At 33.3% G+C, this 18,937-nt stretch overlaps 1 protein-coding gene across 17 annotated transcripts in view; it reads left to right on the top strand.

The window, feature by feature from the left end:
- Window positions 1-17,439, top strand: part of HFM1 (helicase for meiosis 1) — a 66,083-nt gene extending 48,644 nt beyond the window's left edge. For 11 of the 17 annotated variants that reach the window (XM_072041538.1, XM_072041540.1, XM_072041527.1 and 8 more), the window contains 19 exons: window positions 608-714; window positions 806-853; window positions 1,050-1,147; window positions 1,235-1,366; window positions 3,449-3,481; window positions 4,202-4,287; window positions 5,204-5,287; window positions 6,398-6,555; window positions 7,252-7,355; window positions 8,927-9,082; window positions 9,515-9,610; window positions 10,020-10,138; window positions 10,997-11,079; window positions 11,223-11,332; window positions 14,141-14,239; window positions 15,034-15,124; window positions 15,396-15,501; window positions 15,935-16,089; window positions 16,359-17,439. In XM_072041538.1, coding sequence (XP_071897639.1) covers window positions 608-714; window positions 806-853; window positions 1,050-1,147; window positions 1,235-1,366; window positions 3,449-3,481; window positions 4,202-4,287; window positions 5,204-5,287; window positions 6,398-6,555; window positions 7,252-7,355; window positions 8,927-9,082; window positions 9,515-9,610; window positions 10,020-10,138; window positions 10,997-11,079; window positions 11,223-11,332; window positions 14,141-14,239; window positions 15,034-15,124; window positions 15,396-15,501; window positions 15,935-16,089; window positions 16,359-16,431 — 1,938 coding nt within the window. In that variant the 3' untranslated portion in view covers window positions 16,432-17,439. Of the gene's footprint in view, window positions 1-607; window positions 715-805; window positions 854-1,049; window positions 1,148-1,234; window positions 1,367-3,448; window positions 3,482-4,201; window positions 4,288-5,203; window positions 5,288-6,397; window positions 6,556-7,251; window positions 7,356-8,926; window positions 9,083-9,514; window positions 9,611-10,019; window positions 10,139-10,996; window positions 11,080-11,222; window positions 11,333-14,140; window positions 14,240-15,033; window positions 15,125-15,395; window positions 15,502-15,934; window positions 16,090-16,358 lie in introns of those variants that run through there. The other 6 variants (XM_038182744.2, XM_072041536.1, XM_072041535.1 and 3 more) reach the window with 6 other exon arrangements.
- Window positions 17,440-18,937: the final 1,498 nt, after the last annotated feature.

Genomic DNA, 18,937 nt, shown 5'->3' with positions numbered 1-18,937 from the left:
AATACCATATTTTGTTAGTTATATTTTATTCCAAAAAAAAAAAGTTGCTTGAGAAACAGATTTTATTTTTGAAGGAATGTTATTGACTTTATTTTAAGTAATTTTCCTTTGTCAGATGACGGTTTATTATTGCAACTATTATATCACAAAAGACATTTAGTTTTCAAAGGGATACTGTGGTAGAACAGATTGCCTGTGAAGAAAACGGAATGCCTGTTCTCTTATAGCTATCTTTCTTACTTAAGGATGAAAAAAGTAATGTGAAATACATAGTAAATAGCAAAAACTGTTAATATTAGCCTTGCGTTTCATAAATTGTTAGTAGTGTGATTGGTTTTGGGTAAGTTCAAGTGGAGTAATCGTCTAAAAGCTGGAAAAAAAAAACACATCCCCTTCTGTTGTATAATAACCTGTACAGGAAGATGAAAGAAAGTTGGTCAGTATTATGAAGAATAAGTTGACTGTCTTTGCACGGTCATAGTGTTGAAACAACCAAATTTTAAATGATGTTATTTTTTTTAAAAAAAAAAAAAAAAAGGAAAAAGTACTACAAAAAAAATGGCAGAGAATGAAAAAAAAATGTTAAGAAAAATTTAAATTGTTACAGGTTACAATGATCTCCAACTGCGCAGAATTTCTGGATGTCAAGTTAAGAATAAATGAAAAGAAAATACTGAACACTTTGAATAAAGACAAGGACAAAATAACCATCAGGTATGAAAAATTAAATACGTTGAAAAAGAAAAGTATATTTTTAGTAACGAATAAAAAGAATAGCAGAAAATAAATATATTTTCATGTGTAGGTTTCCATTGGAGGGAAAGATTAAAACAAGAGAAATGAAAATAAACTGGTAAGTATTACACTGTGTTGTTAATTTTTATTGAAAACTGTCATTTTGTGGCTGTTGAAATCTCTGCTACAATCTGTGTCACTTTATATATTTTATTGTTTCTGTTCAGATTTTTTTTTTTGTTTTCCAATAGAAACTTGTTATATAAGCTGTACTATAAGCGAAGTATAACAAGACGTGACTATTTCTCTTTCAGTCTTATTCAGGCTCAGCTAGGATGCATTCCTCTTCAAGACTTTACTTTGACACAAGATACTGGCAAAATATTTAGAAATGGCATAAGAATTACTAGATGTATGGTAAAATTCAATCCTTTTTTTGTAAATACAGTGTAAAAAATGTATTTGTTCTGATTGATGCAAGTCAATCATATTTTTACAGGGTTGTCTGACTTTCTGGCATCAAGTAAAACCAATTTTTCGGCATTATTAAACTCCGTGATTTTAGCTAAGTGTTTCAGGTGCAAACTTTGGGAAAATTCACTTCATGTGTCTAAACAATTGGAAAAAATTGGTAGGTACCATTCAGAAATGATAAAGATGTAATCAGAAATGTAATCAAAAGTCATTATCAGCCTCTGGAGTGCCTGTTTACATAATTAAATGTTTCTCCCAGTTACCCATTTGCCACGGTTGAGTGTCACGGTTGTTAGAAGTCTGTCATGATCTTGGGTAAAAGTAATCCATTTGTTAATTTATTTAAGGTTTTCAAAGTGGTTTATATGGAGTTGTTCTTTTTTTCATAATACTCATTTCAGTATTTTGGACATACTCCACATTTGTGTGATTGCATACCTCTGACTACAATTTACCTTCCTTTTCAAGCAGCTGTTACCAATAAGTTTTGCTACTCATATGCATGAAAGCCATTTAATTTGCATTGAAGTGGATGGTAACCATGAAATTGAAATAATTTTGCTGTGCATTAGAGATTCTTATACATGAAGATCACAAGTTTCTAATAGTGTTCTTCCTATTAGCGTGTCCTGTTACTAAATGAACTTCTGTCTGGAAGTGCAGATCTGTCATAATTACTTGAAAAGGTATTCAAAATTTTGGAGCCATCTGTACAACAAAAATGTAGTTACTCTTATTTGAGGTAGAATATGTCTTTTTGCTGTATTGTCTGATCTTATACTTTCATGCTTTCAGAATTCACTGCAGTTCTTTGCATTTGTTCTTTAAAGACACATCTACTGTGGTATAAAACAGTATACTACAGAGGTCTGCAAATCAGTGAGCGCCTAAGCCAGGAAATCCATATGGTACAGTACATTACAGATTTACCTGCTTGGGTGCAGAATCAGTGTTGCTTCTTTCATGTGGATTCAAACTAGGAGACAGGGCTTGTTAGCTTCTGCACAGCATAACACATCGTGGTGGAAACCTATTTTCAATATTTCTGAATCTGTGCTGATGTACATAGAATCATCTGAGGAGTCTGCCTCATGTTTACCATTTCTAGGTGGTTGGAATGAATGGAATAAACATGGAACTTGCAGTGTTGACAAATCCTCTCCTGTATATTACATTCAATAGAATGAATTCAGTTCTATTTTTTTAATAATAGAAGTACTATATATATTTATACATCTCCCATTTCCTTTTTTTCTTTGTATTTTTTCTTGTGCTGTCATTGCTCTTGCACCATATGTTATAAAGGATTTATAATTTTCAAATTTTCATTTATTCCACTCGCAGGCTTCTTTAACAGTCTACTTACAGTTAACTATTTTTCCCTGCATCAAATAATTATTGAATTGACACAGATATTATTATGTTTCATTCTTGATCTCTGCCGTGCTAGGGCAGTCCATTCTATTTCTTTGTGAGTTAAGTGGAATATTTGAGCTCACAGAAATTTACTGATATCATATAACATATTTAGAAATCTCTAATTTTTAAACTCTTGTCACAGTATGTTATTTTTTGAATCTTAAAAAAGGCTTAATAATTGGCACTTCCTTTATACCAGTGACTGTTCTTTTTAATTGAGCTTGTATGTGATTCTTGCTGAATTTCTACAAATATCTATTTGTTACTCTTGTCCAATAACGATGCTACCTCTGGCTCAGATACCTGGATTCTGTTTGCTTGTTTTCACAGACAGAGCAAACAGTTGCCATCCAGGATTTTATTATATCTACTACATTTTCAGTTTGAGTTTAATTCATCAGAAATAAAGATGAGGAGAAGTATCATTTGTATCTTATGTTTTCTTCATTAATGGAAACCATTCTACCATTTCAGGAGCTATAACAAAAGAGCTAGTCTTCAGCTTCATTTAAAGAGCAAGGAACCAGCACTAAGTGAAGTAACTGCAGAAGTAATAAGTAATAGTCTTTAGTCTTCAAACTTTTTGCAGAGCTTCTGTAAATAAGAGGAGAGCTGAGAAAAGGTGCTTTCCCCAAGTCAGACCCAAAAGGTGTTCAAATATACTTAAAGGAAGGAAGGGTCTAAACAAGTCCCTTATGTTTTTTTCTGAATCGTTAAATTCTTGAGTTGAAAGGCGTCCTTTCTTGAAAGAGTGCTTTAACATGTTCTCCAAAAGGCAATCTTGAGTTGTCTCCTAAGAGGTTTCCAACCTAATTTTCAGATTTGTTTTACTGTTCATATGGAATTATGCATGGTGAGTAGACCTACTCATTCTATGTATCTTTTATCTAAAATTATTCCAGTCATTGTAGTACATGTAGACTGTAGTTCTAGCTAACAAAATGGCTTTTCACATGTAGAGTGTTGACTCTAAGTCTTATTACAAATGTAAAAGAACTGAGAATCATGAAGAGGAATAAGGGTGTATATAGAATTCTCTGCTAATCTGCTTGTCATGTGGCAGATAAATGGCAAAATATTTGGTGAAACATGCAAACATTCCTAGAAGTTTATAATACATCTTTTTTTCCTTGAGTGAATTTCATTATTAGTTTGCTCAAAAACTTTGAAATTCTATGACTTTAACATATAATCCTTGGATAGGATACTTTGTCTCAAATTTTATTCTCCATGTGGGTGACATGCTTTCTTCATCACCTGTACATAGATCACTTGTTTGTTGACTCCTGTAGAAAGTGATCTAAAATCTGTTTTATACTAGAAAATGTTTATTTAAAAGTCAGTATTATAATGTTAAATGTTTTCTTCTTCTCTTTACTAATGGATACACGGAATTTTTACTAAAATATTTAATCTACTGAAAAGAAATTTTGTGATTTCCTGGGTAAAAAACTAGGAGCAAGCATACATTAAAATGATTTCAGCATTGTTTTTACTTCCTATAATGCAGTTTAGAATAATTAGAGATTAGCAATTGCCACTTAACAGCATAAAACTAATTTTTTTTTCACAGGTGTATCATTGTCAAATGCTATGGTAAATGCTGGGCTGACAACATTTAAAAAAATAGAAGAGACAAATGCAAGGGAACTTGAATTGGTAATTTATTATTTTGTATGCAGATAAACATGATGAGGAAAGTAATATGTCTGCTATGTGAGTGCCAGAAAAACTGAGCATTTTAAGTGGTTTATTCATTTATGCTGGTAATTTTAAAAAGTTTGGCTACTTATTTTTTCTTAATGTGTGTAATGTTTTGTTTTATCAAATTTTATGTGGATGACTTTACTGATTTGGCTGGATTTGGAAAGTAGTTGCTTAAATACAAAGAATTCCTTTATTAACATGATTTGAAACAAAAGGCAACGTGCATTCCCCTTTTAGCAGTGTTTGTAAATAAATATTCCCTTTCGTATTTTTTTCTGTTGCACTTAATTTATCTTGATAGTGAAAATCATGAATTACCATTATTACTAGTTTTAGTTAAAAAATTGTCATAGAATAAAATTCTTCTTGAATCATCTATAGAACTCTCCTTATTGTGGTCGAGTTAGATTTGGTTCTTGGCTTCTTTTCTGAGGAATCTGCTTTTCCAGTGTTTTGGAATATGTAATACATTTCTAAATGAAATTGATCTTACTCAGGTTTGGGGTTAGAATTTTTTTTTTCTTGCCCTCTTTCCCAGTTTCCCTGAAATTTCTGTTTTCTTTTGTTTTTACTAAAGCTGGGGCAACATAGAAGCATCGACTCATAAAACCTGACTAGTTTTTTAAGGTCATGGGCTAGTTCATTGGCTGTTACCTGAACAGAAGAGATAGCAACAGAAAACGTATTGTAATTTTCCTTTCTTTTGGCTATGTTGTTATTGTGGGCATCACTGACAGTAAAGAAATAGTAGTGATAAGGCTTTTGTCTATGACATAATTATTCTGGTGACTTTGATTCCTTGAATTTACATTTGTGTCAACTTCTCTGATCAGCTGAATGTATCAGAAATGAAATTAAATCTTTACAGATTTTAAACAGACATCCTCCTTTTGGAAACCAGATAAAAGAATCTGTTTTGCATCTTCCAAAATACGAACTTGACATTGAACAGGTAATGCTTCTATATTTATTTTATGATTTTATTCTAAGATTGTTAAAAGAAAGCAAATAGTAACATTAGAAAATATTAAGCCTTCACTGATACAAGATTACATGGTGTTGTGGCCTCATTCTACCTTGTATAATAAAACTTAAACAAAACTGAAAACTCTGAAGGACAGCTTTGGAATAAACATTCTCTATCACACCTCACTTCTCTCTTTCTCCTCACCCCTCTCTAAAAAGTAATTTATATTAGAGTTGCAAACCAGTATGTTGACGTTCTAGCTTAGTATGTGAATCTGGGAGTTCTATTTTAAATATTTGAAAAATAAAAATAAAACAAAACTCTGGAGACATGAAAAGCAATTGTATAAAACGTACAGAACACGCATTAACATTTGTTTTCTGTGTCACACTGAGGAATATATATAAAGTGATTTCATTAACCTAACTGGTGCCATTTCAATGGCAGTGTGTAATCTAATGTTCTAATCCTGTGTGCTTTGAGGTTCTGATATGCATTCTGTCTGTGTCTTTGAGCGAGTCACATAGTCACTTTGCTTCAGTTTTCTGAAATGAGAAATTTGAAAAATAACCTTAAAGTGTCTTGTGAATTTGGTACAAATGAAGAAACATTTGAAGTTAAAAATTGTATACATGTACATGTATGGAACACTATTTTTATAATGATCAGTTCTATTTTAGTTTTTCATTTGACTAAATATCTGTTGAGTTCTCTAAAGTTGTTTGCAGAAGAAAGGTGTAACAATGGTAAACTGTTAAAGAGGAATGCTGGAATGGCAAAACCTTTAATCTCAAAACTGTATCAAAATATGCAATTTTCTTCTTGTATCCTTCTCTTGGCATAGAAGAGAGGAGGTTTATTTAGGGGGTTTGATGTAGACTGTTTTTTCTCAATATTTAATCAAATCTAGGATATTCGGCTATGGGGAAGATTAGTACTGTGTAAGAGCATTGAAGCACAATAAATAAAAAATGTACTTTATATTGCTCAAAATGAGTTTTTCTGCTTGTGTCAGTGCTTAAAACTTTATGGAAGGACATGTTTTACTTTGCATATTTTAACAGTTAAGTCATTTTCTCTATCATTTGTTTCTAGCTTCCAAAATACAGTGATACACTGGCTGAAATCTTAGTAACCATCAAATTAACAAACTTTGAGCAGCTACAGAGAAAGAGAACAGCACCAGATTTTCACTATCTTACATTGATCATAGGAGATGCTGACAATCAAGTAATTTTTATTCAGAAAATAATGTATGTATGTTCAGGTTTTTTTCTCAGATCTTTTTAAGTGTGTTGCCATTTAATCCTTTGTCTTGCAGTTTTGGCAGTACTTTTTAATGAAGCCAAATAGTACAAAATCAGTCTTCATCCTATAGCATTTTCTAGTCACTCAGTTATCATCTAAAACTCTGCATGAGACTCGGTACAAAAAAAAACAAAACAAAACATCACACTTGTATGCTTGTCAGTACACAGGTATGTGTACGACTACGACAATGGTGCCATGTTATAGAAGTCATCATAATCTAATTTCCACATAAATACAAAACACAGAATATCTAGTAAAAAGATACATTCTCAAGCTGTTACTTGTGATTATTAGCTATATTTCTTTAATTATATCACTGTCAAAATTGTTTTTTACTCAGAGATTAAATTCTCCAATTGGATAAATTATGCTTGGAGCAAATGGGAGGAGAGAAAAAGTGATTTTCTAACTGTATGATTTTCACACGAATTCTGGCCAAAGTCTTGCACTTTTGTCAGAACTGAAACTGATCGTGGCTCTCTTATGGCTATAGATCAAATAATATTGGAAGATCATTCTTAAGCCACTTATCAAGCAAAATCTGAGAACCAAGGCCAAATAAAGACTCTCACATGGTTACTGATACCATAGTATACAGTCTTGTTTTCATCAACCATGTCTTTACTGGTACATTACAGGGATTCAGTGTTGCTAAAAACTGGAAATTGGATGAAGAAAATTGAAGTGAGAAGAGCTCTTAAATCAGAGGACATTAGTATAAATTTAATTAGTTCTGATTATGGTAAGTTAATTAGTATACTTGTAATTAAAAGCAACTGCATAAGAATTTTGAATAAATTATTAAAACACTTTGTATCAAACCAAAATATGATAAAATGAACTTAAATGGAAAGAAAATTCTATGAAATGTTTTTTTTTTTTACTATGTTGAGTGTTACCTGACTTTCCTAATTACAAATCTATTTATTTACTAGAATATTAATGTACTGGGAAACATCAAAATTGTTATTAGGAGATAGAATTTTGCTCTGATGGTACAGAAAAGGATTCTCTTCTGTCCTTCACCTGCAAGTTGAATTAACTTTTAGTAGGCATAAACTGTCAGCTTTATAGATTACTTATGCTGGGAAGAACTGTATTTGCAAATGGCTAGATTTTGCATTCTTTACGTTTTGTGTATAAGAGTGTTAGATACAGATCCATCTACACCTCAGCAGCAAGAAATTTCTGCAGCGGAAAATGTTGTTTCTTAAGGTGTGAAGATTTAAGCATTGTTTCCCTCAATGTCAGTTTCCATGAAATTGAAGCTACAGCAGTAGATAAGGAGAGAGAGTAACGAGCTTTCAAATAGAATTTGAAATATAATTTAAATATGAACTGGCTGCATTAAATTCTTCATCCTGCTCCACTTGTAAAGAACATGACTGTGTGTTAGATTAACTGAAGTATATTTGATGCTTCCATGATAAACATTAAATATTAGTACTATTACAGTCATCCAACCTAGAATAATCTGTACTTCTATGTATAAACCTGTGCCTCGAGAAAGAAAGAATGTTTTCTAACCAAATAAGATGAATTAAAAATTGTTCTTTTATTACTACTTAGCTATCTACAAGTTGTACTGAGTACAGTAAAACTCAACGAAACGGTTAGTTTCTCTGAAATTGTCCCTTTGGTAACTGAAGTTATGCTAAAAGCAGGTTGTCTTTAAAGCACACTTCTGTTTTGGATATGAAGGAAATGCTCACATTTTTGAAAAGCCTGACTCATTTTCCAGCAATATTTGCCTAATAAAAGGCAAAAACACTCTTTTTTTTTTTTTTTTTTTTTTTTTTTTTTTTTTTTTTTTTTTTTTTTTTTTTACAAATGGTGTCTCACAGTCCCTTACAAATCTTAGTTTAATCATAACCTGAATTAGAAACATTAGCATTTAACTTCAAAGGTACTATCAACATTTTCATTTTACATTTTCATTATCAATACAGAGCTGCTGATAGTCCTGTAACGGAGACTATTGTACAGTTTTAAAGTGAAAATTGTATCAACAATGTAAAGCCAGAAATAAACTTAGTTGTACAGAAACATAGAAAAATATGGTTAATGGGGATAAGTGTAGCTACATAGCTACATTACTTATGTAGCAATGATGGCTTTAATTTCTGAGGGTTTTTTAAATCTCAGTCATTAAGAATCCATTCATATAATAGCTTACTTTTAATGGTACATTATCCTAACAGATTCCCATAGTCTTTTAATAAAGATTTATAGTTAAATCATTTAGAAAAGTGGATGTAATCAGTAGTTTTAGAAACAGTTTGTAGCAATTTAATTTTATTTTTTTTTTCAAAGTTGGCCTTGACATACAGCAAGCATTTACAGCCTTTTACTTAATGCCAAGAACAGTTGGAGGTAAAGTAGTTACAAATAAAAAATTGAAAGCTGAGTCTCCACTTGGTATGTATTACGGCTCACCGCAAAGTCCGCCAGCAGCAGAAGTAGATACAGGTAAATGGTGATATCACACCATCTGGCTAATACCAAAGTCAACAGAAAAATGAATTTTACTTTTAGTGCAGAGTTAGATCTGTATTCATCCATACTGTTTCTTTCTCAAGTATAACAAGAATATAGTCCTATTGTTTCTGCTTGTCAAGTACTACAGTGCAATTCTTTGATGAATTTGAAATTAAGAAAAATCATGTGTTTGCTGTCTAATACTACAGCTTGAATCTCAGAATGGTGATAGTGTCTGTTTTTTCAGTCTTTGTTAATTTCTTTCCATCTACATTACTTGGGCATCCCAAAGTGTTGTTGAAGGCAACAAAACTCCAGTGACCCAGATTACTTTTAGCCTTACACTTACATCTTACACTGCACGAGGTACTCAAAAATACATACAAAATAAAAAAGGAGCATTTCTGTATTGTATTTATCTAGGAAGCAGATCTAAAGAAGAGCATACCTACAAGAAATATGGGAACAGAGAGTGCAACCATCGCTGTAAAAATAAAGATGTATGTGGACATGACTGCTGTGAGTTTCATTAAATCTATTATTTCTTTTACTTTTAGATGTGTGTAATTTACAATAGTTCCATTTATAGTTCCATATCTACATTAGCAGAAGTGGTGCAAGCAAGAGTCAGACTTAAGTTTTTGCTATGATGCAGTCATAAAAATACTAATAAAACATTTTGTTAATAAAACTTTTGTAGGGATTACAATGACTAATAATATTTTTCAGATCATCTAGGATATGATTTAAGTGCAATACCAAACTTGACTTCTTTTATAAACATTAGTGTGTGAAATCTTTGAACTAGTGTATTAAATCTTTTATTAAAAGATACTAAACTTAGTGGCAAAGTTTCCATAGATTTGGAAAGAATTAGGATTTATCCTTTCTAAACTAATCTGAAGATTCTTTGAATTCCCTTTATCAGGTAAAACTGGAGTACCTCCAAAGTCTGAGATGAATGGAGATTCTAAGTTTACTTTGTACTTAGCTGATTTAAGGAGCAGGAACTCAACTTCATCTGTACCCCCAGTAAAGCGATTAAAGGTTTGTTTGAATACAGTCAGCATTTGAATAATTTTATTTTATTTCATTATGTATTTGTATATATTTGTTTGCAGTATTTGTTTGAGCAATTCATAGGTAAATAAATACATGCAAGTTTGTATGGACCGTGAGAAGCAAAGAAATAGAAAGGTCCAGGAATCTTTGACAGGTTACACTGCTGTTTAGAAGGCTTCCAACGGTACGCTTCTCTTTGTTTTTACTTTTATGGCGTTTCATAGATCGTAGTAGGTTAAGGACAGAGGCATCATTGGAAGGCACTGTATTGTGATTTGATTTTGGCAAAATACGACCTGAACAAAACCAAAAGCTGGTATACATCGAAGTAATGCTACTAGGAGATCTGTTTGTGTTGACACAGAGATCCACTTGTTTATGAGAAAATAAACTACATTGGTTTTTACCTCTGAAAGATTTAAAGGCTTACACTTTACATATTTGAATGTAATACCAAATGGATGTCCTCTACAGAGAGAATGATATTTGAGATATTGGAGTGTTTTATTTACTATTCACAGCTTTTTTGTTTGTTTCTTTGCAATGGAGAATAATATAGCCTACAGCTAATATAGAAGAAAGTCAGTGATACCTGGACTGACTTTGCCAGGCTACTTGGATAACTACAGTAGAAGCATGTAATTCAAATCTTTTTAATGGATCTCAAGAACTTTTTTTTTAATGATTTTTAAAATTATTTTTTTTGTAATGATTTTTTAAAGTGATTTTTAAGTGATTTTTTAAAATATGCTATCTTGTTACAATATTAATAATATAAGTCAGATAATTTTAAAAAGTGCCTTTTAATGTTTGTCTTTTTGGTTAATAACCTGCTTTCTTTAGATGCAGATGTTAAATCAAGCTCAGAATGTGGATCTCAAACATTTTGGTTTTGCATCCAAATCCTTGATGCCAGCGTTGTCAAGGTATTTATTAAATATATATATATATTCTAATTTAGGTATTATGTTAAATTTTCACAACTAACAACTGTTTTCTGAATAAAATCATTTTTGTTGCAGCTTTCTTCAACTGTTTTAGTGACATGCAACTTTTTTTTTTTAAATAGGTCTGGCAATAAACAGTTGTCTTCGTCACCTCCAGTGGACCTGGTAGATAATGTTAATAGCCTAGGAATATCTCAGAAACAACTGCAATCCTGGAATTACGGAAAGAGTAGTAAGTTATTACTAATATTTGAAATCATCATTTTCACTGTTTCGAGTTGTACGTACATTATAAACTCAAACTTTTTGAAATCACCACAGTAAACAATACAGCATTATAGAATGCTGAATGTATAGGGAAATACAGTGGCCTTCATTGGCTTTCTTTCTGGTATCAGTAAGAATTGCAAATGCAGATCTAAGCCTGTACATGTATTTTTATATAAACCAGTAATGAGTAAATTCAAATATATGAGGGTACAAATCTGTAAATACTTCCTTTAATATATTTCCACTGAAGCCACTTGTAATGCAAAAGGAACTTTCCTCCTACTTACCATTTCTTCTTAACTTCATATCTACTGAAAGAAGTTAGTGAAATAAGAGCTTTTTGTTTGATGGTTAACAAAATATGACCGTTCAATAACTGAGTTCGTAACTAGAAAATACTTCTATCTGAAAAAACATTTCTTTGTTCTATTTCTCTGGCAGTGAAATGACATTAAGGTTTTACATTTGTGGTTAAATGATCAGTCTTTATTATCAGTATGTAACCATGATATTCTCCTCACTGCATGTTCTTTGCTGTTGTATTTGGTTACTGTAAATTTATGTGAATCAGGTTTTGATTATACAAGCTTTTGGCTAAACAAGTAGCAACATCAATGTTTAGAACCTATTCAGACACATAAGAAACACTGCTGAGATAAACTGATATATTTTTAGCTTGTATTTCCTTAAGTGGTTGCATCTATACTGCATCATTTCATTTTTACTTAATACTCTGAAGGTGGGATTGCAACCCTGTTCCTTTCAATTTATACTTCAGATTTTCCTGCCATACTCATTTATCTGCTATATTTGTTACTTAGTCTTAAGACGAAAGACTGTTGCATAACCATATTATCAGTTGCTCTGTGTGAGTCAGTTAGTATACAATATAACTGTGTATAACAATACATTCACAGGAAGATAGGTGAATATTCCAGTATAGCTATACTCTATGCTGAAGAAATCTTAAGGCAAATCCTCTGGCGTCAAGGGGACATGATAGATGTAACTGGATAGTACCAGAAGAGGTAATCTTGGCCATATTGACTGGGCCAGCTACACTTTAAAAATGCAACCAAAATAGTTCTAATGAAAAAAGGTGTCAAATTCTATGATTTATATAGGGTTATCTGCATCTGTGATACGATGTCTTTCCATGCTATATGAATAAATGCAAGGAGTTGAGAATATACTGTGAAATGTAGTGATCTAAGCCTATGGTTCAGGTATTTTAAAGTGTGTGCATGTCTGTAATAATGCACCATGCTGACTGCACACACCCAAATTTACACACCCAAATTTACAATATAAGTGCCTTCAAAGTGCTTCTTCCTGCCACTGTGGAAGTGGATCTTTGATTCGAGCCTGTCCTGCTTTCCCTCTGTTGAAAGGGAAATCTAGATCAGGGTTCCTCGGACATATTAGGGCTGTGGCACTTGTCTGGTGCTGGAGGGGGAGTATGGCAGAAGAGAGATTAAAAAAAAATCAGCAAAGAATTAGATTGGTAGTGAAGAAAGAACACAACAAATGAAAGGGAGAGAAAGTGAGAGAAATTGTCTTTGCACCAGAAAATAAAGTACTTTAAAACATTAAGTATTGCACTTTAGTTAAGAATGTTAACAATAGTGCTTGAAAATGTATTTGTCATGGTGTACTGGGTCTGGCTGGGATGTTAACTTTCCCTGCAGCAGCCCATACAGTGCTGTGCTCTGCACTTGGCACTAGAACAGCAGTGGGATCACACCAGTGTTGTGTCTGCTGCTGAGCAATGCTGGCACAGCACCAGGACTCTCTCTAACCTCCTAGGGGGTGGGCAAAAAGTGAGAAGAGAAACATCACCAGGACAGCTGACCTAAACCAGCCAAAGGGATATCCCATACCATATGATGTCACACTCAGCAATAAAAGGTGGAAACAGGAGGAAGAGAGGAGGGGTGGGCTCTCGTGAAAATGTCGGGCCTCCTCCCGAACACTGACCACATGTGTTGAGGCCCTGCTTCAAGGACGTGGTCAAGCATCGCTCGTTGGTGGGAAGTAGAGAGTAATTTCTTTCCTCTGCACTTCCACATAACCTTTATTTGTTTTGTTTTGTTTTGTTTTCCCTTTCCCCCTCCCTTTTCCCCTTCCCCCCCTTTTTTTCCCCTTTAGTTAAATTGTTTGGTTAATAATAATCTTTCCTTAATAATTATTATTTTTCCCCTTTAATTAAATAATCCTTATCTCAACCTATGAGTTGTTCTTTACTTTACTTCTTTCCCCCCCTCATCTAAGGAGGGGGAGTGAGAGAGCGGTTGTGGTATTTAGCTGCCTAGCATGGTAAAACCACCACACATGGCTAGTTCTTAGGCATTGGATTGGACGAGAGGAAGAGTTAGGCTTTTGGAGATCTGAAGGGAAGAAAGGACCAAATTAAAAGTCTTAAATCTGGGTTCTAATACTTCTGACAAAGGAAAAGAACGAAATTGTGGTATTTGAAAAGTTTTATTTTTTTTAAGGCTTATTCACTAGAATCTACAGTGAGGATAACTTTTCTCAAAATAACACAGAAAAGAGTGCATATGTGACAATCATTCTTTCAGTAGATTGAACAACTGGTCTTAAAACACAGAAGTTTTTGTTGTCCTTGTCCATGGATTACAGCTTTCTCTTTGAATCATTCAGTATTTGTAAGTGAGAAAAGCCAAGAGAAAATGGCATCAAAAAATATCTTAAAGAATCTTCAATGCATAACTTGACTAACAGAGATAAAAGCAGATGCTTTTTTTTTCAGGTGCTTCAGATGTGAACTCTGAACTGAGAGAGGACATTTGGAATGATCTTGATGATGAAATATTAGTATATGCTAGTGACTTTTCCAGTGGAGAATTAGGTAAGATTGTTTTAATAAAATAAATTCTGTACTGTATACAAATTATTTTACAGGGTTGCGGTGGTTTAACCCTGACAGTTCTTCCACGCTACTCTCTCACTCCTGCTCCTCCATAGAAAAGGGGGAGAAAATATGATGAAAACAAGCTCGTGAGTTGGGATAAGAACGAGGGAGGTTACTCACCAGTTATGTCACTTGCAAAACAGATTCAGGACAAATAATGTAATTTTTTACCTATTGATAACAGACTACAGCAGTGAGAACTAAAATCAAACTAAAAACACCTTTGTCCCATTTACCCTATTCTACCTACTCCTCACTAACAGTGTGGGGGAATGAGGTCTGTGGTTAGTCCCTAGCACTTCGTCTCCACTGCTCCATCACAGTCACTCTCTGCCCCTGCTGCATATGGGGTCCCTCCCATGGGATGTCATCCTTCCCGAACTGATCATGCGTGGACTTCCCACAGGCAGCAGCTCTTCAAGAACTGCTCCAACATGGGTCCATACCATGGGGTCTGTCCATCAGGGGCAGCTCCCCCCAGACCCTCTGCTCCCATGTGGGTTCCTCTCCATGGGCTGCAGCTCTGGCCCGGGGCCCACTCCTGTGGGGGCTCCTCAATGGGCCGCAGCCTCCTCCAGGCTGCATCCACCTCCTGTGCCATGGGCTCCTCTATGGGCTGCAGCGTGGATATCAGCTTTTCAAACTATCATCGATGATACTGTGTAAAATATTTGCAGTGTCTTTAGGCTGTTTCTGGCTTTTAAGAAAAAAAATAAATCATTTTTACATAGACCATGGAAATACCTGCCTTCACATTCCAGATGAGCATGAAACACGTTGCAAGTATGCAACAAGCAAAGCTACAAGTGACATTTCAAAAGGGTAAGCATTATATCATTAATTGCAATTTTATTGTTACAAAATATTGGCTATATTTTACATGTATTTGCATTCACATTTATATGTTTGTATGTATAACTAAATGTATAGAAGGTTGTTCACTGGTAAAATAGAGTGAAATTTCAACTTAAAAAAATAGAATTGTTAAATAGCTTGAAATTATTTAAGTGTAGGGGGAAAGTCCTGAACTAAAAAGTAAACCACTTTGCACTGCTGTAAATAATACTTATATTATTCAACTTCATATTTTCAGTTCTTGCACATTACAAGGTGAGACCAGTAGTCAGAACCCGTTCTTTTCTGTGCTTAATAGCTCATCAAAAGTGGAATTACCTGTACAGAGTGGATATATAAATACGGTGAGTAAAAATATTTTTATAACATGATCACCTATAATTATATTAGTCTTTCATGAGCAAATATACTTATCATATCTGACATATGCATCATTTCAGACAGAGAGAGTTTCTGAATCTCTCTGAGTTGTCCAAATGTGGAAGAAACATGCATTGTGTGTTCAGTGTGATGGTCATGATTCAGACAGATAGGACTTGAGTTCACCAGAACTACAGAAGCTTTCACCTGTGAATTCACTTTATATAGAATGATTTTTGAAAATATCTATTCAAAAGCCACAGTTCTGCAAAGTCATACAAGCATGTATTTATTGTGTGCTTAAAGCCTTGTCAATTATGTTAATACCGATGTAAATATCTATCCTACATACTACAATAATGGCAGTTTGTCTTTCAGTTAGTTATTTTAACCATTATTTTAATGTTTGTCTTGCAGCTGAGTTTTCAAGAAGAAAAGCATTCAAATCCTTCACAAGAGCTGAAAAATATACAGTGTTCTTCAATCTCAAAAGCAATCTCAGACTCTTTTAAATTCACTAGGAAAGAAGATTTTTTTTTCACAAAAGAACAGGAAGAAGAAATAGAGCCCAGGTAATGAAAAGCTATGTGAGTTTTTTCTGTTGCCCCAGTGTTCAGGTGTTTAGTTCTTTGTGGCAATTCATTAATTTATTACAACTGTGTTTTTAAAAGATGAATTTGCACAGTTAGTAGTAGCAGTTAACTTTTCTTAGGAAGGAAAAAACAACTATTTTGTTTGTCTTGATATCTTTTGGATATAGTTTGCATAGTGCTCCTGATTTCATAGATTTTGATATATTGTACCTAATTTATTTGTTTGTTTCTCGCTTACTCTTCATTAGATATCTTCTGGATGTGGATGATGAAATCAGTGATGTCAAGCCTTTACTTGGACTATTTGATGATATACTGTAAAACTGTATAAAAAACTAAAAACTGATGATATACTGTAAAAATATATTGTAAGTGCTGAAAAAAATGTTATCCGTTATTCCAGAATGAAGCCTTTGAATGCTGTTAAGAGAATTTATTTTCTGTTGTGTTAACTATTTACCAATAGTGGGATTGCTGCATAGAGTAGATAGTTGTGTTTTGTTTTGTTTATTTAAAAAAAAAAAAAAAGTTGATATATAATTAATGGAATTCTGGGTATGTTATCTCGTTTTGAAATTGCTTACATCTTTGTTGACCTTGTTTTCAGGATTGCAAAGAAAAATATAGAAACGAGTCAAAAGAGTTCTCAGGCTGAGGGTGTTTCTACAGACAAAGTAAAAATCACATAAGAGACAGTAAGCTGTCTATTATGTTTCCTACTTCTAAGTACTGTTTAAATGAACGAAAGATTCTTTTCCTCAAAAATTTCTTAAAGCTTTTTGGTTATGTCTGTCAGTTTTTCTAATGCTGATTTTTACATAATAATAATTCTGTAAAATAATTAGATTTAAAACCAAGTAAGTTCTAGTAGAATGGTCAGTTATTCTAGACTATATTCCTTCTGACAGTGCTGTCAACTGGTTGATAAAAAAAGTGCAACTTCCTTCATGCAAATGTGTTCCCAGGATCTCAGTAAAACAATTGTTTAATGTCTATAAACAATATTCTAAAGTTGTGTTTAGCTGTTCACTTTAATACTTGAGGTCAAAAAATGTACATGTATACACCCCTGTACAAACTTAGATAACCAAGTATTGGATTTAGCAATCTTCTTACAGCTGTAGTGTTTGAACAGTAGACCTTACAAGTTCAATGGATAGAAAAATATATAATATTACCTAAAATCCATAAGAAGATAATATTAAATTTCACTTGTTAATTATTAAAACTGTGTAGAATTGAAATGTTAAAATCACACATGGCAACTTAGCTGTTTGTTCTTGCAACGTTGTTTGAGGTGCAACCAAATACAACTGTTTTGCTATACTACATGGTTGTATGTTTCTTGGTTAATATGTTACTTTATTCCAGTGTTGTATTCCTTACACCTTTGATTTGCTTTTAGATATAACTCTTTCCTTATAAAAGAATGGTCAAGTGCAAGTAGTCTCACTCAACTGGTCCATAACTTTTTGACTATGCAAATTCCAGCAGGCCCAAGTTTATGACTCACTTTGGTGTACCTCAAATATTTCACTGCATCTGTAAGTTAGTATTATGTTAGACCTCTTTGTGCCTGAACAGGCTCATTGCTAGCTCACTCCCATTGTCAATTCTGGTGTTAGTCCCTTTCATGGTTTGAAGAACTGGGAGGTAGTAACAGGAACTTTTCATTTTTGAGTTTCCTTTCTTATCCCATGATTGTTTTTGCAAGTTTCCTTCCTGCTAAAACAGAGGACAGCAGACTTAGTGTTCCTCATCTTCCAAATCAAGCATCTTTTTACAGACAAGCTGCTGAGGAGTGGTTTGACTACCTAGATACAGGTGCCAAGTTTCATTTTTGATGCCTTAGAGAATCTTCCTTCAGCTGCATCTGAAGAGCACAGATCTCCCACATGAAGGTGTTCCAGGTACTCTATGGTGTCTACAGGCACTTCCTGCCTGTGTTTAAGAACCCAACCTCGCTGCCTGAAATGAGGTTGCTTTGTTTGTTTTCCCCACAAATTTATAGTTCCTATTATGTAGCATTCTTTAATTGCCTGCTGTTCTGTGGGGTGTTACCTTGCAACAACTAATTGGGCTGTTCTTCAGTTTCTTCAGATTTGATAAGGGCATAGCAATACATAGCAATACAAAGCTGAGCTTCAATTATGGAGTTATAATAAGAGGGGCAGGAGAATGAAATGATTTGTATAATTTTGTGATTATATATAATTTGTGTAATCTTGTAGTGATACAACCTGTGACTTTTCAAAACCTTGCTTCTATACCAGTTGTTCAGGTCTCACCAGCAATCTGAATGTGCTTCTGATAGCAGGTGCTACACTTTTTAGGGCTTGTCTGCATGAAGCTCCTTTTAAATGCTCAGAACTGTGAGACGGTGACTGTAGTGGTCATGCTTATGTCTTCATAAAAATGAATAGGGTATTTGTTTCTCTGTACTAAAGTATTTTTTCAGATTGGGGATGGTCTTTGGCCTCATTTCTGCACTGAGAGCATATTACCAGAATGTTTCAGAGAAAAATTGAAAGTTTTGTAACTTAATGTTAAAACTTAAAGTTTTGTTACATAACGTAACTAACTTGCCACTTTTGTTTCAATTTTTAGTATAATCTAAATATATCCACTTATTCTTAGCTTAGTTTATAGGCTTATATTTAGATTGTTACTTCAAAGAAAATTATCCTTGCAAATATTTTATCTTCCAATTAAAATATTTTCAAATGGAAGAGTTCAGTAGATATTGTTTGATTTCATGAAGGTTGAAGCTGATTAATTCTCTGATGCTGTATTCAAGTTTTTTCCTTCAGTTGATTTTAAAAGGCTT

This window comes from Anas platyrhynchos, chromosome 8, assembly GCF_047663525.1.
Source record: "Anas platyrhynchos isolate ZD024472 breed Pekin duck chromosome 8, IASCAAS_PekinDuck_T2T, whole genome shotgun sequence".
Taxonomy (NCBI): domain Eukaryota; kingdom Metazoa; phylum Chordata; class Aves; order Anseriformes; family Anatidae; genus Anas; species Anas platyrhynchos.
The sequence above is the reverse complement of the archived record's forward strand: the minus strand, read 5'-3'. Positions and strand labels throughout refer to the sequence as shown.